The sequence below is a fragment of the Pongo abelii genome, chromosome 13 (genome assembly GCF_028885655.2).
Source record: "Pongo abelii isolate AG06213 chromosome 13, NHGRI_mPonAbe1-v2.0_pri, whole genome shotgun sequence".
NCBI lineage: Eukaryota > Metazoa > Chordata > Mammalia > Primates > Hominidae > Pongo > Pongo abelii.
Window position 1 is genome coordinate 63207152 of NC_071998.2, and position 26374 is coordinate 63233525.

The 26374-nt window shown below is 37.8% G+C and overlaps 1 protein-coding gene across 2 annotated transcripts in view; it reads left to right on the plus strand.

Annotated features, from left to right (window-relative positions):
* The window catches only part of TMC1 (transmembrane channel like 1), a 261833-nt gene that overhangs the window by 228311 nt on the left and 7148 nt on the right, over positions 1-26374 (plus strand). For both annotated transcript variants that reach the window (XM_024252337.3, XM_063714120.1), the window contains 4 exons: positions 5613-5741; positions 14619-14686; positions 19325-19564; positions 24956-25081. In XM_024252337.3, coding sequence (XP_024108105.3) covers positions 5613-5741; positions 14619-14686; positions 19325-19564; positions 24956-25081 — 563 coding nt within the window. The remainder of the gene's footprint in view (positions 1-5612; positions 5742-14618; positions 14687-19324; positions 19565-24955; positions 25082-26374) is intronic.

The following is a 26374-nucleotide window of genomic DNA, read 5'->3' on the forward strand; positions in this document are numbered from 1 at the left end:
GCTCTAAAACGGTCTACATTCTAATCTCTGGAACGATAAATATGTTACAATGCAAAATGGACTTTGCAGATGAAATTAAGTTAAAGATCTCAGCTTGAAAGAATTATTGTGGATTATGTGATCAGGCTTAATGAAATCATAAGGATCTTTATAAGCAGGAGATAAAGGGAAAAAGTCAGAAAGTTGAGATGTAACAGCAGAAGCAGAGGTTGGAATGATGTGCTTTAAAGATGGAGGAAGGAGATTAAGAGCCAAGGAATGCAGGTGGCCTCAGAAACTGAAAAAGAAAGGAAACATATTCTCTTCCCAAGTCTGCAGTTTGATTTGCGACTTCTGACTTCCAGAACCGTAAGAAGATAAATTTGCATTGTTTTAAGCCACTACATTTATGGCAATTTGTTACAGCAACAATAGGAAATGAGTACACAATGGTACTTGGGTCTCCCTGTTCCACGGCTCTTTGAAGTGAAGTCTGGTTGTGGTGCTTAACACGAGTCTGTTTTATCACAACTAAGCTGCTCCCTAAATCTTCAGCATATGATTCAAGAAAGGAAAATATAGGAAGTACAGTTTTAGAAACTGAAGGAATTTGAGACGTTCTCTTCTGCACATCCTAGAACACAGGTTGGCCTGAAAGCTAAGAAACCTGCACTTTAACAAGCAAAAACACTTATTGAATGGGATTAATAGAATTAGCTGTAAAGAGTAGGATCTGGGCTGGCCACTTCTGGAGTGAAGGAATGGATTAATTAGATAGCAATGCGAATGCAGTCTAGGAGAATATTCATGTTTCAGATGCAGATGGTTCTGTGATAGTCCCACACATACTGACTTAAAAGAAAAGAAATACCATTTAGTTAATCCTCCACCTTGGAAGCCTGTGGATTATGCTGCTTGTCTTTTTTTTTTAAACCTGTCTGTAGTGATTTTCCTTGCTTCATCATATTTTCTTACTGCCATTTTAGTTGGATTTTCCCCTTATCTTTCACCTTCCTTTCTCCAAGGAAGCATTAAGCTCTAGTGGGAAAGTCTGCAGAAGCGGGCCAAGGGAAAAGGGGTTGTGGTTCTGACTGGAATGTTGATTAGGCAGATGGAATCTCTGGGAACAAAAAGAACATATAGGACATAACAAATCTGAGTGCTGGCAAGGTCTGGCCTTTAAGAGATCAATATCTGTATCCATGCGTCTAAAATTTCTATTCTTTAATTGCTTAAAAAATATGCCTCCAAAAATAGTAAAGGCAGCTGCTTTGCATGTAATGTTAGATATGCACCCTCATTCATTGTTCTGTGAGAGCATTACAGATGTTTCCTCTTCTCCTCCATGGATACCCTCTGTTTGATTTTCTCCAAGGATGCTATAAGACTCAAAGCACTTATTGTTTTGAATATAGAATAATGTGATTGCTCCTTTACTTCTGCAGATTCCCAAGCAATCATTTCATTTCATCCCCAATGGATTTGATAGGTGGGCAGCAAAGCCATTCCTCTTTGAAGCTATATCCTGAGGTCTCCACTTTGGGGAAGGGGAGAAAGCAACAGCTGAAGATAAAATCACTAATGTGCCAAGTATTTCCTCCTCAAATTTTTATGTTTCATTCTGAGATACGTTATATTATTATTTCCGTTTGATAGATGAGAAGACTGAGACTTAGGTAATTTGCTCAAGATCTCTGAGAAAGTCAATGACAGGAGCCCCAGTTTAGCCTACATAGTCTGCTTACAGAGTTTGCGTCTTTGTTCACAGTGCTAAATTGTCCCCCAGTTAGCATCAACACACACTTCCCAGACTCCTGCCTGCAATGTCTATATTTGGTGGCCCTTTATGATGTTCCTTGCCTATTGTTTTCCCTTCACCTATTAATAAATTATTTCTTTAGCTTTATTGATCAAAGCTGCCCAGGCATTTTAACTAATATGTGTGCAAAGTTTTTAGGTGTGGAGTGTGGGGTTTAGCAGGAGGCCTGTGTGGGGGCTGTGCTCCCCATCCTGACAAGCACACAAGGAACTAGGATGATATCCTTGAGATTGGCTGGGCTACCTTTGTTTGGATTCCCTTTCTTTTAAAATATATTTTTCCTATGGTATATGAATAAACATTTAAAATTTTTAATACAATGTTTGAATCCTCTTCAGATATTTTATGTGAAAGTTAGGTCACTGCTTGCGAAGGAATAGAATTTCAACCTTTGGGATGAGGATGCTTAAGAGGATGTGGAGGACTTCCAAACCACTCTGAAATGTTTTCTTACCTGAGGAAGTCTTCTAGACCTGGCAGTAGAAACCTAAAAATATCCCTCATAGCCTTCCTCTAATTGATGCTAGTTATTAGAATCTGAGCTCAACATTGCCTGGAAAGGGTGGGCATGGAGGCATGTGTCTGTAGTCCCAGCTACTCAGGCGGCTGAGACAGGAGGATTGCTTGAGTCCAGGAGTTCCAGGTCAGCCTGGGCAACATAGCAAGACCCCTGTCTCTAAACACATACATACATACATACATACATACATACATACATACATACAAAGAACTGCCTTAGGAAAGGAAAGGAGACAAAGAGTAGGAAGGAGAAAAATTATGTCCAAAAATAACCACAGGAATACCATCATTCATTCATTTTTTATTTATTGAGTGTACGGAAATTGCTGGGCATTGTGCGATTATATAAATGGAAGTAAAACACTCCTCAGCAAATGCAAAATAACTGAAATCATAACAAACAGTATCTCAGACAACAGAACAATTAGATTAGAAATCAAAATTAAGAAACTCACTCAAAACCACACAACTACATGGAAATTGAACAATTTGCTCCTGAGTGACTCCTGAGTAAATAATGGAATGAAGGCAGAAATCAAGATGTTCCTTGAAACTAATGAGAATAAAGAGATGATGTACCAGAATCTCTGGGACATACTTGAAGGAACACTTCAAGAACTACAAACCACTGCTCAATGAAATCAGAGAAGACACAAACATATGGGAAAACATTCCATGCTCATGGATAGGAAAAATCAATATTGTGAAAATGGCCATACTGCCCAAAATAATTTATAGATTCAATGCTATTTCCATTAAACCACCATTGACATTCTTCACAGAATTAGAAAAAAAATTTTTAAATTCATATGGAACCAAAAAAGAGTCCTTATAACTGAGAAAGTCCAAAGCAAATAAAACAAAACAGGAGGCATCACACCACCTGACTTCAAACCATACTACAAGGCTATAGTAATCAAAACAGCATAGCACTGGTGCAAAAACAGGCAGCAGACCAGTAGAACAGAATAGGGAACACAGAAATAAGATCACACACCTACAGTCATCTGATCTTTGACAAACTTGACAAAAACAAGCAATGGGGAAAGGATTCGCTATTTAATAAATGATGCTAAGAAAACTGGCTAGCCTATGCAGAAAATTGAAATGGGACCCTGTCTATACACCTTATGCAAAAATTAACTCAGGATGGATTAAAGGCTTATATATAAAACCCAAAACTATAAAAACCGTAGATGAAAACCTAGGCAATACCATTTAGGACATAGGCATGGGCAAAGATTTCAAGACAAAAACATCAAAAGCAATTGCAACAAAAACAAAAATTGACAAATGGGAACTAATTAAACTAAAGAGCTTCTGCACAGCAAAAGAAACTATCATCCGAGTGAACAGACAACCTACAGAACGGGAGAAAATTTTTGCAATCTATCCATTTGACAAAGATCTAATATCCAGAATCTACAAAGAACTTAAACAAATTTATGAGAAAAAAACATATAACCCCATTAAAAAGTGGGTGAAGGACATGAACAGAGACTTCTCAAAGAAGAGATTCACGCGGCCAACAACCATATGAAAAAACACTCGACATCACTGATGACTGGAGAAATGCAAATCAAAACCACAATGAGATACCATCTCACACCAGTCAGAATGGTGATTATTAAAAAGTCAGGAAACAACAGACGCTGGTGAGGCTACGGAGAGATAGGAAGGCTTTTACACAGTTAGTGGGAATGTAAATTTATTCAAACATTGTGGAAGACAGTGTGGCAATTCCTTAAAGACCTAGAACCAGAAATACCATTTGATCCAGGAATCCCATTACTGGGTACATACCCAAAGGAAAATAAATTATTCTGTTGCAAAGATACATGCCCATGTATGTTCACTGCAGCACTATTCACGATAGCAGAGACATGGAATCAACCCAAATGCCTATCAATGATAGACTGGATAAAGAAAATGTGCTATATGTACACCATAGAATACTACGCAGCCTTAAAAAAGAATGAGATCATGTCCTTTGCAGAGACATGGATGGAGCTGAAAGTCATCATCCTCAGCACACTAACACAGGAACGGAAAACCAAACACCACATGTTCTCACTCATAAGTGAGAGCTGAACAGTGAGAACAAATGGACACAGGGAGGGGAACAACACACATTGGAGCCTGGTGAGGGGTAAGGGAGAAGTGAGAACATCAGGAAAAATAGCTAATGATTGCAGGACTTAATACTTAGGTGATGGGTTGATAGGTGCAGCAAACCTCCATGGCACATGTTTACCTATGTAACGAAACTGCACGTGTACCCCAGAACTTAAAATAAAAAAGGAAGACATAAAAAATTTAAAAAAATACACAATTCAATGGTTTCTAATATATTCACATAGTTATGCATCCAGCATCACGATAGCATTTGGTTTTAGGAGCTTACAATATACCATTGTGCAAACACTTAATTTGTTTTATTTAATTAGTCTCCCAAGCATATTCGTATTTTTCCATTTTTAATCTGGAAGAAGCAGTACTTTCATGATTGTATGTATAGATTTGTGCATGTGTGCAAATATTGCTGTCATAGGCATTTCTAAAAGTGGATTTTCTTGATCAAGCTCCAAAAACTTTAAAATGTGATGGATCTTAACAAATTTCTTCCCAACGTTGTGCCCAGTTTAACTTCCCTATCAGTTTATGCTCGTGCTAGTTCACCACACTCACCAATATGAAGAAGCATGGATTTTACGTTTATCAGTCTGTGAGGCAACAACTCATTGTTTTCATTTGTATTTTTATTATGTGGTGTTTAGGTATTTTTCAGTTTTAACAGACCATTTGTATATGTTCTTCTGTGAATTTTTAATTTGTGACTTTTGCTGGTTTCTTTCTTTATTGGATTGCCCACCTATATTCATACTGATTTGTAAAATCTTTTAATGTGTTAGCAATACTCACCCTCTATCATATACGTTGCAAGCACTTTTTCCACATTTGTCTTTCAAGTCTGTAAATAGTGCTATTCACCACATAAAATTTTAGACTGCTATGTGGCCAATATTTTCCTGTTTTTGGCTCTTGTATCATGCTTATGAAATTTCTCAGTAAGAAGAAAACTTTTGATTTAGTAAACGGGAAATAATTACTTTTAAGTAATAAAGTCAGGGTGAAATATTTTTTATTTACTTGATATGACCAGTTGTTTTCTTCTTTTGCCATTAATTGCAGTCTTCAAGCCAATACTTCTTTAGAAATATGACAGATTTAATACCAACACTAGGACCATTTGAAGACAGAACTGTGTGTTTTAATAGAGATAATATCTCAACAGGAGTTTGTGAGGCTGACAGTCTCTGATGTTCTGACCACCTACGTCACAATCCTCATTGGGGACTTTCTAAGGGCATGTTTTGTGAGGTTTTGCAATTATTGCTGGTGCTGGGACTTGGAGTATGGATATGTAAGTATGATGTTAATTTTGCTCTTATAAGGTTTTTCCTTTGTGATTCATCATTTACACACACTATATAAGAGAAAGACATCATAGAGTTTAGTGGATGGGATCACCGTTTTAGGTGCAATAAATGAAGACCAATGAGTACATTTATAATGCAGAGAAGTTCAGACTTGAGTATCATGGTTTACAATATTCTAGTAAAATTAGCACAAGATAGCAAAAGCAATGGACCTCAACTTGTCAGTTGAAATGTTGAACTCAGTAAATCTTGGCCCTGTAGCCCACCTTCTCCCTATAAGTTTACTAGCATTTCTAGAAGCAGGGAAAGATGGCTAATATCAACTGCATATTCTATTTATGCCTTTGAATTCTACTAAACTGCTGGATACTATCGTATGCCAGTCACTGTGCAGTAGATGGGGGGGATAAAAGGATTTGATAAATATGATACTTGCTTCACAAAGTTCATAGTCTAATAAGAGCTTGACAGAGACACACACAAGAGGCTGCAGAAGGTTCAAGGAAGGCCTAGTTTGCTGTCATGCATCTGGCAAGTGGTGGAGCTAAATTCTGGCAGAGGTGGCTTCTTTTCCTGAAATAATGGCTCAGGTTTCTCAGAACCACACTGGTGCTGACTCCATCACCAACTTTCCTTCTATGCTCATCCTCAGGTCCCCCAACAAATTCTGAGGGCAACAGCACACTCATCACTCTGTGACTAGCACGTCGCCTGGTTTCCACTGTCCTCCTTTGCAGTCAAACTGGCTTCAGTCATCCTGGAAAATATGACCTGGGTGGTTGGTAGTACTCATTTGCTTAAAATCTTCCAGTGGCTTCTCAAGTACTTAGAATGATTTCCAAATCTCTTTCTAGGCCTTCAGTACCCTGGATGATCTGCTCCTTTTCTTTCTCTCTCAAGTCATTTGCTACCACTTTTGCTCTTGCTTTGTAAAGTTCACAAACATGGGCTTCTTTTTATGCTCAAACACAAGATGGTCCTTGCATTTGTAATTGCTGTTTCTCCCGCAAAGGGTGCTGTTGCCCTAGAGTTAGGAATGGCTGGTTTCTTCTTGTCGTTAGAGACTCAGCTACTATGTCTTAGTGCTCTTCTCTGACCACCTATTCTAATGTAGCTAATCAGGCACTCTTTATATCAACACACTGTTCTGTTTTCTTCATAAGATGTGCATCTATTTGACATTACTCTTGTAAAATGTACTCACGGTCTATCTCCCTCTGTTAGAAAGAATACTCTATGAAAATAGAGGCCCTGACCTCTCTTATTTGAACTGTGTGAGTCACGTAGCAGGCAGCATGTGTTGGCTGGCTGTTTGAATGTTGAACCTCCTCATTTTTGCACCATCAAGGCAGCACTGTCTATTGCCAGAACTCTGCCTCCTTCGAAGCATGTGCCCATGGAGTCTCAGTGTTTGTAATGTTTTTGAGTTATTGAGCCAGTAATGCTTCTCTCCTCACCAGTGAGGGAATATCCTTTATAGCTGATCTTCTATCTCTTTTATCTCCTGCCCTCTAGTCTCTGGATAAGTCCAATAGTTAGGACTGTTTTCAAGATTTCAGGCTAGATCTGTCTGGCTGTCTGACTTTGAGATGGTACCTTTTATAAGGTCATCTCCATCACCCTCATTGAAAGTGCCTCCTTGGACTGGCCAAAAGCAGTTAGGTAATGGTTTTCGGTGAACGACAGTGAGGTAATGGCTACAGATACAGGATGCTCTTGTGTTGCCTTTCCATTCTTTGCTATGAGGTATTCAGCTGGCTTGGTTTCATTTCTATTTTCCTTGCCTGATTCAGCTCCTCCGAGGCAGACATAAAAATTGCCATTTCTTCCTTAGACCATTGCTTGGCTTTTGCTTACCTTTTATCCCTTGGCTGCTTTCTTCTTAAGTGGCAGAAAATCTGACTGCAAATATGAAGTCAATATTACATGAACTGGATGCATAAAAGCTGTAATTAAATGACTGTAATTTATTATTTATTGACTGCTGACGGTGTTCCTGGGTTAGTAGAAAGTACAGGAAAAAAGGCAAGTTCCTGTTTTAGGTCACAGAGAAGGAATTTTCTCCCACGTTACCTTTGGAAGGCTCAAAAAAGCTCTGTCAGAATCAAAACAAGTTTTAAAACATTAATGATGGATGACGAATCTTTGATGTAGATCCCGTTGTCATTGACTTACCAAATGGATAGCTTACACGGGTGAGGGCCTACTAGGTGCAAGCCATTATGAACAAACTCTGTGCTAGGTGATAAAGGAATACAGGGATGTAGAAGATGTAGACTTATGTAGAGGTTGCAAATTTGGCCTGCAGGGTAGATTCAGCTAATGGATATTTTTGTTTTGTATGCCCAGTGGTGGTGTTTGTTTTTGTTTCATTTTTTATGAGCTAATATTTTAAAATGAGAGCTTTTACATAAAAACACATGGATTTCTTGTTTTTCTTGAAAAACTGGCAACAGTAAGTCCGTATTCCCACTAGGGAGAAATTGGATAGAGTTGAGAAACCACCACCATCTGCAGTTGGGATATTCATTCTCCAGTTCCTCATACTCTTCACCACTCTTTTCTCTTGCAAGCTCCCAATATAAATAGAGAAATCAATTGTATGGCCCTTTGGAAGAGAATGTGTGTGTGTGTGTGTGTGTGTGTGTATGTGTGTGTGTGTGTGTGAGAGAGAGAGAGAGAGACAGGCATGCATCAGTACAAATGCAGACATGGAGGAGGAGACATTTGAACTAAGTCTTGAAGGATGATCAGGATTCCAAGAGACAAAAGAAAGAATTCCCGGTGGAGGGACAAGTGTAAGACAGGGCCCCAGAGATAGACAGTATGGGCAATCCAGGCATAGATTGAAAAAAAAAAAAAAAAAACTAAAATGAGGCTGTTTTAGAGCAGAAAAGGCTAATAAGAATGTTTCTCTGCTATTCTCCTAGACCTGCTAATCAATAATATGGTTTCAGAAAGTACCTGTCATGAAGGGAAGGACGACCTGAGATGGGCAGAGGACATACTTGAGAATTCTGTCAGAAATAAAAGATAAAATCATGGTCCTTTCTACTACATGCATGCGTGTGCATGTATACACACACACAAAGCGCATGATTTTTTTCTTCTGAATTCCAAAAATAATGCCACTTTATTGTAGAAAATTTGGAAAATATAACAAAGCTAATATGAAAGTAAAAATCACAGGTAATCTCTGCCACTAATGAGATTAATTATTTGGATTGTTGAATCAAATAGTGTTAGATAACAAGTACTACATATTTATATATAGTAACATAGATTTTTATAAATATACACATATATACATTTGTATATGTATATATGTATGTGTGTAAACAGATAGGTAGTAGAGTAGACTGGTTACCTGCTTTTATTTGTTTTACCTAACAGTGATCATTTCCCAATGCTATTAACTGTTGTTTTTGTAACATACCTTTTAAATGGTTGTATAATATTCTGTATGCAGATGTGGTATAATTAATCTAATTAGTTTTTAATTTGCTTTAAGTTGAACTGTCTAATTATTCTTATGATAATAAGTGTTGTGATGACATTTAATTATATCCATGTACATAAGTATCTTCATAGATAAATCATAGTGGATGTACAAATTATTTTCTTATGATAAATTTCTCTGAGTTGGATTGCTCAGTCTTAGTAGAGGGCTTTAAAAAGTCTATTCACTTTTATTACAACAGCCTCTGTAGAGACCCTGCAGATTTCAGCATTAGATTCAGAGATCTATAGAATGCTAAAGTTAGGTGGATTTTGACACAACCAGTTGTAATGCATGTATTTAACATATGAAAAGTTGCATCTGTGAATTGAAATGAGGTTCCTAAGTTTATGTAGCCAGAGAATAATAAGGACAATGAAGTACACTTCTGGACAAAAATGTTATGTTAAATGTACTGAATTCTGTACTGGCTCTATCTGAGTAAGCTGGGTTAAAAGGGATTGTGAATATTTTTCAAGACACAAATTTATGGTCATAATGTTATCACAACAAACCTATGAAGATTAACTAAGGTGGAAAAATTACCGGCTTGGATCAGATTACCAGACCAATGTAAGTTAATGTAATGTAAGTTAATATCTCCCAAGGCTTCTCTGAGCACAGTTCTCAGTGTTTCAGAAGAGTTCATGAGGAGTAGAATAGTTTGTCCCTAGGAAGGATTTTAACTGCTCTAATTTAATACAAAGTGTGGCCTCTTGTAAACTTTGGGTTTTCTTTAGCAGTTCAATGCAGAATATCTTTATCTTCACTTCAGTTTTCATTGACACCATTCTTACTATTTACCAGCAAAGCAAGTAAAGAATATTTAGGAAGAAATATAGAATTAGATTCAGGGCATGATGGGGTAAGGGAATGTTCAATAAACTCAGCACTGTGTTCAAGTTGTATTTTTAAGGTGATCGTTGCTCACTTGTAAGTAAGAGCAGAACAGCGATGGGAGACTTCTTTAAAGTCTGATGAGGGATGCTCAAGATTATCCATAAATAAGAGGCATATAATTGACTAACTACCTTAGTGGATTCCCAGTCATATTATATTGTATTATATTACATCTCAATGTACTGCTTATTTTGTATCAGAAACTCTACAAAATACTTTACATGTTTTATTCCATGTGCTCGTACCAGCAATGCTGTGAGGTTGTATTATTGTTCCTACTTTACAGTAAACTGAGGCTTAGAGGATGTTAAATAGTTGCTCAAAGACACATTGCTGGTTAGTGGTAGAGTTAGGCCTGAAACTCGAGTCTCATCACCTTCAAAGCCATCAACCAAGTTTCCATCATGTTGAATTTATACCATAATGCTTGACTCTAGAAATTTTAAAAATTCTGCCAAAACTTGAATAATTCATACACTAAACCTATGGCTTTTGGAACTCAAAGTGCTCCTAGGCTTAGGCAGGCTACCTGTGATAGAATGGAGTTAGCAAATGAACTGGGATACAGAATTAGAAGATCAACTGTTCTCTAGCTGGGAACGTGGAGATATTATATATCAGTTCGGGAAGGTAGCATGATAAAGAATCAGGAAGAAATCATCAGCATCCCATAAGCGGTTGAGAAAATGGGAACAGAGACAATGCAGACTGTATTTTAAGTGTTCCTTGAATATGTGGACAGGATCTGTCTGCAGTTAACAGGTTCCTACTCTCAACTAGGGTTGAAGTACAAAGCCTCAAGTGCTCAATCATCCTAGCAGATGAGGCTAGAGTTTGTCCTAGATCAGTGCTTCTGAAATGTGAGCATACAACAGAATCCCCCGAGGACCTGTGAAAACAGCATTTCTGATTCAGTAGATCTGAGGCCAGGCCCAAGAATGTGCTTTTCTAACAAGTTCCCAGGTGACGCTGTTGACTCTCATCTGTGGACCACACTCAAGAGCCACTGCTCTGGAGCCACAGCCCAGACCAGCTTGCAGCTCTAAGCAGAGTGATTCCAGCTGTGAGAGATGAGATTTATGTGGAGAAGGTCAGGCAACTCATGCCACGACAGAATTAATTCTCTCTGAGATCCTGAATTGCATTTCATGTTATCCACAGGTTGGCAATCTGCCTCAAATAATGAAACTTGCAGAGAGAGAAGGGATCTTCCCAGGCTTTTCTTTGTCCAGTGAGCACCATATGTCTTCCCTCTGGGTGGATGACTGACCTAGCACATCACAAGCAAAGGTCCAAAAATTAAACAACATCATTTCCAGTCCCTTGACTATGATGGACTTTAGCCCAAATCCATCTTTTAAAGGGCTTTTCTGGTACTGGCCCCCAACAATCTTACCAGGAATGAGCAGTCATTAGTGAGTTTATTACACTTAGCTCATTCAAATAATTTTATGAGCTCAAAGTTCAAGAGAATCTGTTTTTTTTTTCTCTAACCGTTTTTTACCTTTGAGTTTTTTCTATTTTAGAGGCAAACAAAATATATTGCAAATTGATTTATATTTATTAAAGTATTGCTTTAAAAATTTAAAATATAATATAACCTAATGTTTATAAAAGCCTACCTCTAAAACAATGAGCACTGACTTTTATACTACATATGAGTATTTTTTTGCCTTGTCATTTGTTTTAGTTTTAAAGTGAGAGCTTCTGTGTTTATTGCATAAGTTAAATTCCATCTCTAAGGTGTTTACAGAGAAGCATTTCTTTCATAACTGGGTCTAATTTTCAACCAATAATGTATTTTTAGACTAGAAAGGGATCTTAGAAATGAACTAGTTCAGAGGTCGGCAAACTTTCGCTGTAAAGGGCTAGATAGTAGGTATTTTAGCTTTTGCAAGCCATAGTGTCTCTATTATAACCGCTAAATGCTGTTGTTTTAGCACCAGTCATAGATAATATATAAATGAATGAATATAGCTGTATTCCAATAAAAATTTATTTGTTTAAAACAGGTGGCAGTCCAGATTTGGCACATGGGCCATAGTATGCTGACCCTTGGTCTAGTTCATTTTTATTGATTTATGTGTCAGGAAACTAAGCCTAATGAGATAAGTGACCTGCCCAGCTTACCTAGCTAAGAAATGGTAGAGTGAAGTCTAAAATGCAGGTTTGAATCCCAGTCAAATGTCTATTCTACAAATCCACTTGGTCCAGTATGGCCACCCTATATCCTTTCTCTGCATCAGGCCAATTTATAGATCAAGGGGTTTGTTCTTCCAGCTGTCCCTGCTGCAAACACAGCAGGAAGCTAGGGACCCTAGGGTGTCCTTTATGCTTTTCTAGTTAACTATTTATAAAATATCTCATCTCTAATGACCCTCAGAAGGTTTATGTGCTTGTGAGAGAGTGAAGAAAATAGACATTTAAAACGTTGAGTTTCTTCCACGTTCAGTAGTTTGGTGGGCCACCTCATGACACCATTCTAAGGAGGTGAAGGTTTAAGGTTTGATTTTTAAACAGAGACAGAGAAAGGCTGTTCCAATGCAACAGATGGGTACAGGCCACCCGAGTGAGCATTTTTCAGATGTGTTCTGTGATCACACAGGGCTCCAGGGGAAGAGTGCTGAAGATCATCCAGAGCAGGGCACTCCCCTAGGAGGAAAAAGACTCAGAGTTAATGTTCTCCAGATAAGAAGCAGTTCATTTTTCTCCCTGAAGGACACATTTTTTTTCATTGTTGATTTCAGCACAAAAACTGTCAACCAAACCTTTTTGCCTCTTGTGAACATTGCCCTTCTAGAAAATCTGCAAACTAGCAAAACACTTTGTAGCTGTCCTTCAAAAGTATCTAGTATGATACTGCAGTTATTCAGGTCATCTTTGTTCTGTTTAATACGTAGGACTCTTTATTATTTCATTATGTATCATCTTATCATTTTACCTTGAGGGTTAACCATTCCTGTTATGCCATACTTGCTGTTCTTTCCCTGAATCTGTTACAAGGCAGGTTGTCCCTATGTTTCAGTTGAATAGGAGAGTAATACTGCCTTTTAGGAAAGTGATGAAGTTGAAGCCTGGATTCATGAGACTCTTGAGGCCAAGCATTTGAAAGTTGGGAATGGTTTTGTTGGAGTTCCAAATCAGGAACCAATTCTATCTTCTTACAAATATATTTTTGAGTTCTTGGGTTTGGGAGGAACGGAGGCTCTCTTGAGTCATCTTTGTGTCTGTGTGTGTGTGCGTGTGTGTGTGTTTGTGTGTGTGTGTGTGTGTTGGGGAGGGAGCTGTTATGGGGATATGTGTGGTCTGAAGCACACCTGGAGATAATAGGATCTGAGCAGTGCTAGGAACCTGCCAGTGTCTTGGTGTCTTTTTCATGGCCTTCTTGGCCCTCTCATTTCATATTTGCTGCTCTCTTATTCCCTTATTACCAATTGGTCAGTCTCCTCTGATTCTCTATCCCAAATTAAATAAGAGCCAGTTTTATTGCTCTTGCTAATTAGCATTTACTCCATTGTTAGAATCTCCTGTTAGGATGCCTAATGCATCACCAGGAAGCCTTTGGATGGGCCACCCTATCACAGTTTCCCACTTCCATTCTATTGTTTTTTTTGTGGCTCCTCTGCACAAAAAACAGCCTAGTGTTGCTGTCCTGAGCATGAAGGTTATTATCCAAGACATGGAGACTAGATATTCAATTGAATAACTTCTTAAGCTTTTGTTATATATTTTTTGCTATATTTATTTTATGTTAAAGTTAATTCACATTTTTGTTGAAAAAAGTTTTAATATGCAAAACTTAAAAAAGAAAAGGAAAACTATAGTCCATCACCCACGTGTAAGTTATGACTATCTTGCTGATTATTTTCCAGTCTTTGTGTGTAGTTTCATATAGTTGATTAATGTATGACTTTATATTTTTTGTTTAACATTAGAGCACAGTTTTTGCTCATGTACATAAATATTCTTTCAAAATGATTGTAATTTGTTGCAATATATCATAGTATAAATATACTGTATATACATAACTAATGTTCAACACTTAGATGGTTTCATCATTGCTTGTTAAAGTTTATCATTACATCAGATAATTTTATTACGACAGATTCTAGAAGTTTTCTTACAGAGTCAAAAAGAATAAGATTTTTAAAGCTTTTAATATGTACTGTCAAATTGTTTTTCTGAAAGGTTGTTTTTACTGTCACCAGCAGTGTATAAGAGAGCCTGTCTTGCTGTACTTTCATAGCATTGGATGACAGCATTTAAAAATGAGTCTCACTATGTTTAAAAAAAAAGGTGCTTTCTTTGTTTTATTTATATCTGGTTACTTATCCTAGTGATTATTCTGCTATTGTTGCTGAAGGGAAGTAATTGAAACCCTATCCATGCCTATGCAGAACCACTTGCCTTTCAATTTTGACCATGTGAGATGCTAATCCAATGAACATTGTGTCTCCTCTAGCCTTCATACACGGAATTCGACATCAGTGGCAATGTCCTCGCTCTGATCTTCAACCAAGGCATGATCTGGTAGGCCAGCTGTTGGACAGCTTATCACTTACAGAAAAGTCTCCCAGGTTATTTTTGCATAAAGCATTGAATCCTGGTGTTAGAGGAGAACACAATCAGTGTCTAACTCCATATTTACGTTTGTGAAGTGGATGCCTGTATATAGTTTCCTTTTCTTTCGTATCTTAAATGTCAGTCATCAAAGGTGTCTTTCTGTTTTGCAAGGCACTCCTTCATCAAATAATGGGAGTCTGTGTTCTGGTTGGCAGATTTATTTGAAGACTATATTTTTATACTTTGTGACACCAGGATCTAATATTAAAACATTAGTAATTACATTACCACATGTTAAGGATGAAATAAATTAACATAAGGCCTTTCGGAGAGACCGAGTTTATTTTGTTGTCACTACTAAATATATTTAAAATGTAACTTATAGCTACTTTTAAAAATAATACTTTATCAAATCCAATAGTTTATCGAGATGAAACACATGTTTTAGGAAGGTCAAGCTAAAATATGATCTTCAGTTTGTAACTTGTTTTATAGGGCCATTGGCACATCAGAATTATATTTTTGATGTGTGAACGGTTGTCATATCTTTTATCAAATAAAAGCATTCTCACTATAAACTTGACAGGTTAAGATGGGTCGATACAGTAGAAATCATTTTTGAGTTTAAAAACTGAATCACAACATCCGATTCATCTGAGGACCATGTGTCTTGGAAATCTGTCACTTCAGATTTCCAGCCTGCAAGCAGTTACAATAAGGCTACTTTATCCTGGGGACATGTGCCTAAGACAATATTATGCTACCAACCATACCATTGTCCTATTCACAAGTGCCAGTATACACTCAGTTTTTGAACAAGTTTCATATATTGTACAAATAGATCTGTCCTGAATTATTAAACCTTTGGGTGCTGACAGACACCGGACCCCTCTGCAAATGCTAAAACCGTCTTGCTTCTGTCACACGAAGACCACCCTCCAGGGCTCCATCGTCCTGCCATGGGATGACTGTTAAATTCCTGTGCCTGACTAGGTGAATCAATACGGAAAAGATATTATAAAAATATTGTTTCCTCCTTTGTCAGGTAGGTTTAAAAATCTAATTTTTATCCCCTTCCTTTTTAAATTTTCCAAGTATAACTCACATGTCCAGACTCACTAAGGAAGGAAATGCATCCTTCATTTTCCAAGCAGGGACGAAAGTCAAGGTGGCCCAAGGAACATCTACTGACACAGAAGTAAAGGGAGAAGCTTCTGTGGGTTCTGAGCTTTCATTTCCTGGAGTTCAATTTGCTGTCATGGCAGAAAATGGCTAACATGGCTATGGGAGTAATGAGAAACCACTCTTCTATCAGTGGCTTTTACACAAAGTGTCATAAATCCTTCAGGCCTCGTGGGTACCATTCTCGCAGACATATGCTGCACATTGATTGTGTTCTTTCAGAGTTAGGACAACAGATTGTCCTAGAAATTTGTTTTTATTGTCAGAAAAGCTGTTATAATGGCTGTCCTGCTTGGTTTCACTTGTGATTTTGCAACTATTTTAGTCCACTATTGTTCATATTGAAATTCTTAAATATCTAACATGTTTTTCCAGTTCTCTCATGGGAAGATCTATTATCAAAATCTCTGCACTGTCATTTTCTGTCTATTAATTCTTCAGACAGTGGTTAAGCTTGCTTCTGGCTAGTTTGAAGAGAATATTAGAATGGGATTGCGTTTTTTGAGTATACAAAGATATTCACACACTTTCCAAAGTTCCAGAAGCAAACCGACCATTATTCTATTATTCATCTTCACGTCAATGCTTGGCACAAATATTCTTTTCCTAACCCTAGGAGGCTGATGAGGGAGGGGGATGTCATGTAGAGGGAGGTGTGGGGCAGGTGTAATGTAAAATTAGTAGGCTGACTCTGCACAAAGGTCCTTACACACAATTGTTCCATTATTTTATGAAGCATGAGGATATAATGCCTGAGCTTAACCATTTTCTACAGAAACAATCAAAAAGGTACAGGGATTTTTTATTCAATTCCATTGGCTTGTGACTGGAGACATTGAATTACTGCTTTAGGAATTGCTGAGTAGTGGAGGTTATTTATGCAGATGTTGTTAACATCAACATTTATAGATAAAATCTATTTTGCTATGATTTGGTTGAATGATCAGTAACCTTTATTTACACACTTATTTTTTGAAATACACATGATGGTTTCTGTGCTAATATTTTTAAATGATGAAAGCACATAATATCTTTATCATAGCAGGATATTGAGAAATGGCAGAGAACACACAGTGAAAGAGAAAATGAGTTTTGGACACTGCTCCAACACTGCTTCATTGGGTACTCTCCGGCCAGGTTTATCACCTTTTTTTCTTCACTTTCTCAGTTGATCAGATGTGAATAATTTACCTGACATGTACATGTCGCTGAAGTAATAAGGAGAGTTAAATAAAAGAAGCTTTCATTTTCTTTGATCTTCCTGGAAGAAAAGAATTTTATAAGGCTAAAGTGTTACAATGATTTTTACTGACAGATGATGGGATCATGCCTGGGTAAGGGACTTAGTGAGCCGAGCTGATTAGTGATGCATGAGCAAAGATAGGATGAGCATTAACATTCAGATATTATTATGCCAGGACTTATTTTTCTAGGTTATGTCTCTTGAGTTATTTGTTCAAAATGTCTTTGTGATATTTATTTTGAAATTTTGAAATTTATTTATAGATGCATACACAAATAATAAGCAACATGCAAACAATGTGCATGTATATAGGTACAAATATATGTGGTTTTAGGCAAGTCTCGATTTTGAATTACATGCTAAATTATGTTTTAGAATTGATCAGGTTATGCAACAATGAAACAACCTCAAAATCTTAGCAGCTCATAAAAAGAACATGTTCAGTGTGGGGTGGAAGAAGAGCTTTGCTCTTAGAACTTACCTTCACTTTAGAGACCCAGACTGATGGAATAGGATCCATCTGAAACATTGCTATCACACTAGCAGAGAATGAAGAGAAGGAAAAACCACACAGGGCTTTTAAAGTTTCTACCCAGCAGTAAGGACCTAATTTCTATTCATACTTTATTGGCCAAAACAAGTGATGTCGCCATCTGATTTTTAGAAAGACTCAAAGTGTATTACATCAACAAGTATTGGTATTGTGGGATATAATCTAGTGCTTTGCAATTCTAACCCATTAGCTGGAACTATCACTTGCTTACTTGCTCACTTTTTTGGCGTTCTCTCTCTCTTGCTGTCCTGTAACAAAAGTATACTGTATTGTTTTAAAATCTATCCTCTCATTAGAAAAAAATAGTTTAACTTCCTACAAAGTCTTTGTTCAATTCATTATAGTAAAATACCATTCATATCTATTGTCTGAAATCTTGTCAACAGGACAGCCCAAATTGTGACAATATTCCACTTTTCAAAGAAATGAGTTAACTTTGGGTTGGCAAAAGTTCAATTATAGCAGAAACGAATTTCTTCATCTAAATTAAAAATGTCTCTATAATGAACCAAATTTACGTTGGATTGGCTAAACAACTATTGAGGAAGTACAAAATGCTAAACCTAGCAAGAGATGTTGAGGGCTTCATTATAGATAGGACAGTTTAAAAGACAGGGCTCCCCTTACATTTTTAAAATACGTGCACATGTATCTTCTTTTTGATTTTGAAATAATAAATTGTTGTTTGTATTGATTCATGGTGCTAATGAATTTTCTCATCCAAGAAGAGTGAAACTTATTTTGTTGAAATAATCAACTAAGCCATCAAGTAAAAGTGACCACACCTAAGTGGTTCCCACCTCAAAGCAGTATTTTAAAATAGTTACACAAACTCAGATGCGCAAAGCAGAGAATTCCCGAGACGAGCTAAAGTAAGAAAGTAAACCGACAAACTAAATTTAAATAAATGTGTGGAATTTTCATCTCAAAAACCTATAAGCTAGTTATAAATTTTCAATAAAACCCTATTTTAGGAGGCATAAATACATATTGCAATTGGCTTTAAAACACTGTATCACCTACAAAGAGAAAATGATCAACATCAGAAAGAGAAAATTTATTTTAATTTTCTTCTTTCATTAAGCAAAAAATTTTCTTCAGTTGTACAGTCAGGGCCCACTGCAAACTTGACCTCCTGTCATTAAGCAAAAACTAATTATTCATGACAAAAGTGATTAATTCAAATGTACAGTTTATTTGAGTAGAAGAAGTGATTTTAAAGGTTAATTATTTTTAATAAGATATTTATAGATATATCAGTCAATGATACAAGTATTGGGGAAGGTTTATTTTAGAATTAGAAGAAAGAAGTAAAACAATTGTAAATATTATTTACTCTGTTGTAGTTTAAATTCACTAATGATAGTAGGTATAGTTAGTTAACAGCATCCTTTCTATGAAATAATTATGATATGCAATTCCTATAATAATGGGGAAAGTGGCAAAATGTGTTTAGAAGTTGGAAATAGATAAGTGCAGTTTATTTATGAAAAGGGTTTGTGTGGTTGAAAGTGGCAGTATATTTTCTGCCTTTGGAAAAGAAGCATGATGTCAGATAAACAGGTGCAGTGTGACTTTGTTATGGAGTAAAGACTCAAAAGTGAGCAGAGTTCTGTTTTCTTTCTAGGATGGGCTCCTTCTTTGCTCCCAGCCTCCCAGGCATCAATATCCTTCGACTCCATACATCCATGTACTTCCAGTGCTGGGCCGTTATGTGCTGCAATGTTCCTGAGGCCAGGGTCTTCAAAGCTTCCAGATCGAATAACTTCTACCTGGGCATGCTACTGCTCATCCTCTTCCTGTCCACCATGCCTGTCTTGTACATGATCGTGTCCCTCCCACCATCTTTTGACTGTGGTCCCTTCAGGTCTCTTGTTTTTGAAATTTGACTCAGGCATGGTGTTCTTTTGGGGGTGGAGGTGGGAATGGCCATTCATTGTATAAGCTATTTTTTTCCCCCAAACAATGACATTTTTGGTTGGTGGAAATGAGATCCCGGCTGGGTGCAGTGGCTCATGCCTGTAATCCCAGCACTTTGGGAGGCTGAGGCAGGCGGATCACCTGAGGTCAGGAGTTCCAGACAAGCCTGGCCAACATGGTGAAACCCAGTCTCTACTAAAAATATGAAGAAAAAAAAAATTAGCCGGGTGTGGTGGCGGGTGCCTGTAATCCAGTTACTTGAGAGGCTGAGGCAGGAGAATCACTTGAGCTCAGGAGGCAGAGGTTGCAGTGAGCCGAGATGGTGCCATTGCACTCCAGCCTGGGGGACAAGAGACAAGCTCTGTCTCAAAAACAAAAAAAAGAAAAACCAAAAAAAAAAAAGGAAAAGAAAAGAAAAGGAAAAAAAAGAAATGAGATCCTTTGGGTATTCAGGTTCAATAGGTGACATGGAGATTCTTAGGCAAGTTCTATCTATTTCCTCATTTGGGAATCATAAAAGAGAAAATACTTTATACTTTTCCAGGCTCTGCCTGGGTAAAACACATATGGTGAATCTGAGCTGTTTCCACTTTAGGGGACAGCTAAGAGCAAGGTCTGATGACACTGGTCTGGATGTGAGTTTGCCTGACTCTGGGTCATCACATCCAGACATGGTCAGCTATCACTACTTCTCTTGTGCATCACTACCTTAAAAAGAGAGAGAGAGAGAATACCCCACACTCTACCTAGGAAAGAGAATTATTACTAAATACTAATGAGCATAAATTCCTCCTTTATGTTGTCAGGCCCAAGTTATTTAATTAAAGTCAAAAGGTTCATTGCTGGCAGACTAAGTGTATAAGAGACATTTTCACTCTAACAGCAGTCTGAGTTATTGCTTTGCTAGAAACCAAAAAAATGTGAAGCCAGCTGATTGAGTTAAACTAGCTGGACCTCTATATACTCAGAAAACTGATGTTGAGAAGCTCTGTTAATTCCATTGTGTGTGTGTGTGTGTGTGTGTGTGTGTGTGTGTGTGTGTGTGTGTGTGTGTTTCCAAGTGGGCTGAAATAAATAATGCAGACAGTGACATCTGGAGACTAAATATGAAATTACAGTCTTGATGGGACATTCGTCTCAATAAATCCCTAACCAATCTCAGAGTACAAAGTTCAAGGAATATGCCATTCAAAGGCTTTAGTTAATTGCAAATTATTCACACTACTTATTATCCAGGATAAGTTTAGGTGTGCATTAAGCTATTAATTGGAAGTTGTTCCTTCTCAGTAAAACATAGCAAAGGACCTTAGCTTCCTATAAGGGAAACCACACAATGTAAACATGGATCTCCACAGATGCATTCAGATTTACAATACCTCTTAGACATGAACAATAGTTGCACAATTTCAGCTTCTTAAGCCCTAACTCTTCTGGCTTTCTTAATTGGCAAACTTAGGCAAAATTATGGAATGTAAAGTATTATTTTGAAATCAGGGAAATTTATTTTTCTTTATTTTTAAAATTATTTATTTATTTTTTAATTTCCTTAGGTTATTGGGGAACAAATAGTGTTTGGTTACTTGAGTCAGTTCTTTAGGGTGATTTGTGAGAAATCAGGGAATTTTAAATATTTTCAGTGGAGTACTGGGAAGGAGTATCTCTATGCTATTTAGATGTTTTTTCATGTCAGTTTCCTCACTTTGGAGCCAAAGGATGTTTACATTGTTTATTTGTCTGGACTTAAACGTTTTAAAGGATTGTCCTGCTCTAGAAATGAGGTGAGAATGCTCGTATTAGTGGGTACCTCATAGCTTGTCATCTTTATGAACCCTGAGTTTTAGGTGATTTGCTTAACCTTCCTGGTGAAGGTTGTCTGATTCTATCTGGATCCTGGGCAAGCAGCAATTTAGGAAATATAAATTTGAACTAGGTTACTGGAGGTCACAGTGATGGCTAGTTGCTCTCCAGTGTAGGGAAGTTTTCAGGTAAGATGGCTATAGTATATTTATCCATTCAGTAAGGCAATTTGATGAGATATTCTAGCTTGTCTGGTTTTATAAGACCTGGCTAGAGAGGGTAAATTTTCCAAGAAATTATTCCAATAGGCTAGTAAGTGGATTTATGGTAAATAGTTGACAATTTAAAGATGTCCAGATGAAGGCAATTCTATAGCATTTCCTGACACCTGATGCTTCCTCCCACCTATGTCAATAATTCTGAACAATTTATAGTTCTCTAGGTTTTTATATACATCCCTGCTTACATTATGACAATTTTATTTTTCACGTATTTTCATCTTATTGCAAAGATAATATGTGTTTATGCTAGAAAACCTAAACATTGTAGAAATATTTTTACATGAAAAGAAACATGGCCCATAATCTTGAAAACCTGAAATAACAACGTTTTAGCATTTTATATTCTGGTTTGCCTTTTATGCATAATTTTTCATAACTGAGCTTGTACTGACACAGGATGTTTCTCAGCCCCTTCGCTGGACTCACAGAGGGGCGCCCTGTCTACTCGGCCTGCTGTGCTTAACCCCTTGTGGGAGGAAGCACGTGGGCAAGCGAGTGCTGGATCTGGCCAGACACGCCGGGCACTGACACAGGAGCAAGCTCCATGTGGGGCCCGTGGCCAGACGAGTTGTGTCACCTTGAAGAGAATGCAATGGTGCCCAAGTGCTTATGACCCCAAAGCCCCAGAGGGGGTGTTACAATGCTTCCTGAGTTCTACCATCCTCAGCCTGATGGATGGCAGTGTGTTAGCAGCTCAGTTGGCCCCTTGCCTCGTCACATGGGGCAGCTGCCCTCCACTGGAGAGGGCAGAGGGCCAGTGTGACAGCCTTTCCTGGGTACCCGCATTTGGTGGGCCCCGAGCTCTTGTCCAGCATCCAAGAAGAATGAGGTCACATGGATTATTGAAAGATGGTGAAGGAGGAGAATTTTATTGAGTAATGAAATTGGCTCTCAGCAGAGAGGGCAGTTGGAGAGGGGCCAGGAAGAGCAGGTCGTCTTCCCCAAAGTCAGGTTGTCTCTTCCCCAAAGTCAGGCCATCTCTCCCCTCTACCAACTGAGTCTGCGGTCTTATAGGCACAGGATGGAAAGTGTGTGCTGATTGGTGTATGAGTATGCAAAAAAGGTTAAAGTGAAGATATCACTCAAAGGTAGACATGACAGTGTAGAAAACCAATTAGGAAAGGGTAGGTATATGTAAAATAGGTGAAGGGTGGGGATGAATCAGAGGAAAGTGCACCAAACAGGAAGACAAGTTCTCAATCCAGTCTGAGGATTTAACTTCGGGGCTGGCTTTCAGGCTTTAAACTGTCTTTGGCTTACAGGTGGCATTTCACCAGGTACCTGCCCCTATCTGCCTAGGCATTTGGCTGACTCCTGTTGCTATCAGTATACTAGGTGCAGATTTTTTAGTATTAAAAGTTAAAATTATATTGTGAGGCTGCTACTATATTTGTCATTTGCAATCAGGCTTTATGCGTCTATTTTTCTTAATAGTTTAGCTGACTTCTAGAGATTGGGGATACAGCAGTTTCATCTCTGTGGGTCTAGGACACAGTAAAGTGGTGGTCAATAATTTGAATGAATGAATGAATAACGACTGCTTATTGTGCACTAAGCACTAGAGGAGACGCAGGGTTAAGTCCATGCATTAAGCATTGATTCTGGTCCTGTGGCATTTATCACCCAGCTGGGAAGACAGGCCTTCTCATAAGCTGTTCTAATCTAGAGTGGAACTATGCCTACAGCAGGACTATGGGTTGACACAGACAACTGGAAAACAATTCTGAGAATATTGTGTAATAGCACACTTTGGCTAACCTGGCAGGAGAAGGCATTGCCAGGGACGTGTAGACGCTTCCATAATTTTTATGTAATTAAGATATCTGGACTCTTTTCTTTGGTAAAAGGCCTGACCTGAAAAAGGTACACAAGAATCCTCAGGGACTCAGCAACTTTGCTTTGAGTCACACTGGATGCTGAGAAGGCCTTTGTGGGTAGGGATAATTTCATAAGATTTGAATTTCCCCACTCTAACTACATTCATCAGCTATGACCTGAGATGCTGGAGAAGGGAGGATAGATGGTCTTATCTTTTTTGGTACTTTTAATTTATCTGCTTATCCTGTATTCCATCTGGCTGGGGCTGCATTGGGGGGTATGAACAATTAGAATGGAATGGTGAAAAATAAAACTTATTGGAGTAGGGAGTTATAATCTTATATTGCTTGTAAGCTTCATTCCCTCTTATGTATCATAAGTCTTGAAAATTAGGGTGTAGATCTTTAATTTGTGAAGCAAAACTTGTACCTCTGTAGTCCAACGACTACTGACAAAATACTTGGAGTCACTCTGTCTGCTGGAAGATAGTATTGGTTAGACCAGGAGAAAAAAAACATAATCTGGGACTTGTGTGTCATTGTTATTTAGTAGTTGAAAATGCTTAAAGATTAAAATGCAAAAGCAAAACTAAACATTGTATTAAATGTTGCACCAACATTTATTCTGATGATGCATACAATTTGGTGAAACCCAACCCAAATCTCTTCTGAAAATTACATCTTTTCATAGTAAAATCAGTATGCATATACAGAGAAAATAATGGTGTAGTGAATATTTTGAATATTATGGTACAATTCTAGCTATTCCTTAGTAAGTCAAGACATCTTGTTCTCATTTTTCTAGTTTATAGGAGCTGATACTTGCCTTCATGGATCTGAGCAGTGGAGCTAAGCTGGTATTCATTAGGGCCTATCCAGGAGAAGAAACTGAGAGGGAAAGAACCCATGATTTGGTGTGGTTACCTTACCTATTAACATATCTGATGAAGGAAGTCTGGTGGAAAATGAGGTGGAAGCTATTGCGTGGAAAGAGATATTGGATTATATATGGATTTTATTCCACTGGGCTATTCCTTGCTCTCATTTCCAAGGCTAATTAAAAATTGAGTGCACTATTTACTTAGCTCAAAAAGAGTGTTCTCCTACAAGAGCAGCTGACTGAGAGGCAGACTTATGAGCTATTTACAAAATATATTTCAATCAAAATCTTAGAAATACAGTTTTTAAAAATCTTCTCCTAAATATGTGGTTAATTTCCTAACTGCTTTGACTATATGTTTATATTGGGATCATATTTCTCGTATCTTACCCATATATTGGCTACATGAGGTCAAAGTGTCAGCAGTTGTAGCTAAACATCAGATTCCTAATCTGAAAGAGGACCTAAGCAGTAATTGAGAAAGATTTCCAGTTTTCTTGCTTTAACCATGGTTTTTCCATATGTTCTTAATAAACTTATCTCCCCCTTTTTAATTCCCCCAGTGGCAAAAATAGAATGTTTGAAGTCATTGGAGAGACCCTGGAGCATGATTTCCCAAGCTGGATGGCGAAGATCTTGAGACAGCTTTCGAACCCTGGGCTGGTCATTGCTGTCATTTTGGTGATGGTGTATGTGCTTTTCCTCCTCATAGAAAGAGCCTTTGTGATGTTCTTCCTGGCTGCTTTTACATTTCAGCTTTTTCAGCTCTGTCTCACTCTCCCTAAGGGTTCTGCTGTAACCTATCCAAATTCAACACTGATTACATGGTGGTGAGAGGCTAAAATTCATGAGCCATATTCTGATCCTATTGGATGTAATTCACAGCCATCTGCATCTGTCTTTGCTTCCCCAGGATTATAAGATTTGTTTCCAAGTAACCACAATAATTATCCGTAAACAGCTAAAGCAAGGGAAACATAAATGCTAAATGCTAAATCTAATCAGTACATTGAGCTTTCCCCCAACAACCCGGCCTCCACCTCTCGTTCCATAAAGCAGATGGCAGTGAATATACAGAAATAATGATCCTCTAAGTTAATATTCCTCTTGGGGGCCCTATAGACTATATTTTAGGGGCAAGGGCTTAAAGGGTCTCAAAAATTTCACCGTCCTTGTTGTTAGAGGGTCGTCAATAACTGTGTGTTCATGATAATAGAATCAGAGGACCAGAGGATCTTGAGAAGTTCCTGTAGTCTGTCCCTTCAAAGTCAGAAGTGATTTCCAAAGGGGAACTTGTCAGATGACTTTTGTTTTCACATAACTTTCATTGGCTTCTGACTCTTGGCCATCACAGATAAACTTAGATTCTAAGTAAAAGTATAAACTTGCTGTGGGAGAGCCAAAAGCAGCGTCCATCTCTTCCTTTCAGTCCCTGAGTGCCTCCTACATAGAATGTCTGGAGCTGCCACGACTCTCAGTCAGGGGGTAAATATTAAACAACCCCAGGGACATTTTAAGAACAAAGTTGATGCAAAGGATTTGGTTCATTTAAATAAAGGTAAAACGAGAAAATCTCAAGGAGAAAACTCCCAGTGGTTTGCAGTAAATGAGCAGGGATTCTGATCCAGTTATTGTCATGATCACAAGCCACATAAAGTAGTGAGGGCAGGTTTATCTTCTTCAATTTTATAACTTAAGAAATTGATTTACAGAAAGAAAGTGATTTTCCCTAGACAAGAGAGAGAGTAAAATGGTCATAGAAGGACCTAAAGCAGATCCTTTCACAGTAAATCCAGTGCTCACTTCTTTATACCACGAGGCTTTCTGTGAAGGAGAGCTAATAACCTGTAGGGATAATTAAACAGTAAATCAGATTACCATTATATATTACATAACCTTGATAATGGGGTGCTGTTAAGAATCTGATAGTAAGTCTCTGGCACAGATGCATTAGAAAATGACCTACTGAATGCAGCATGTTT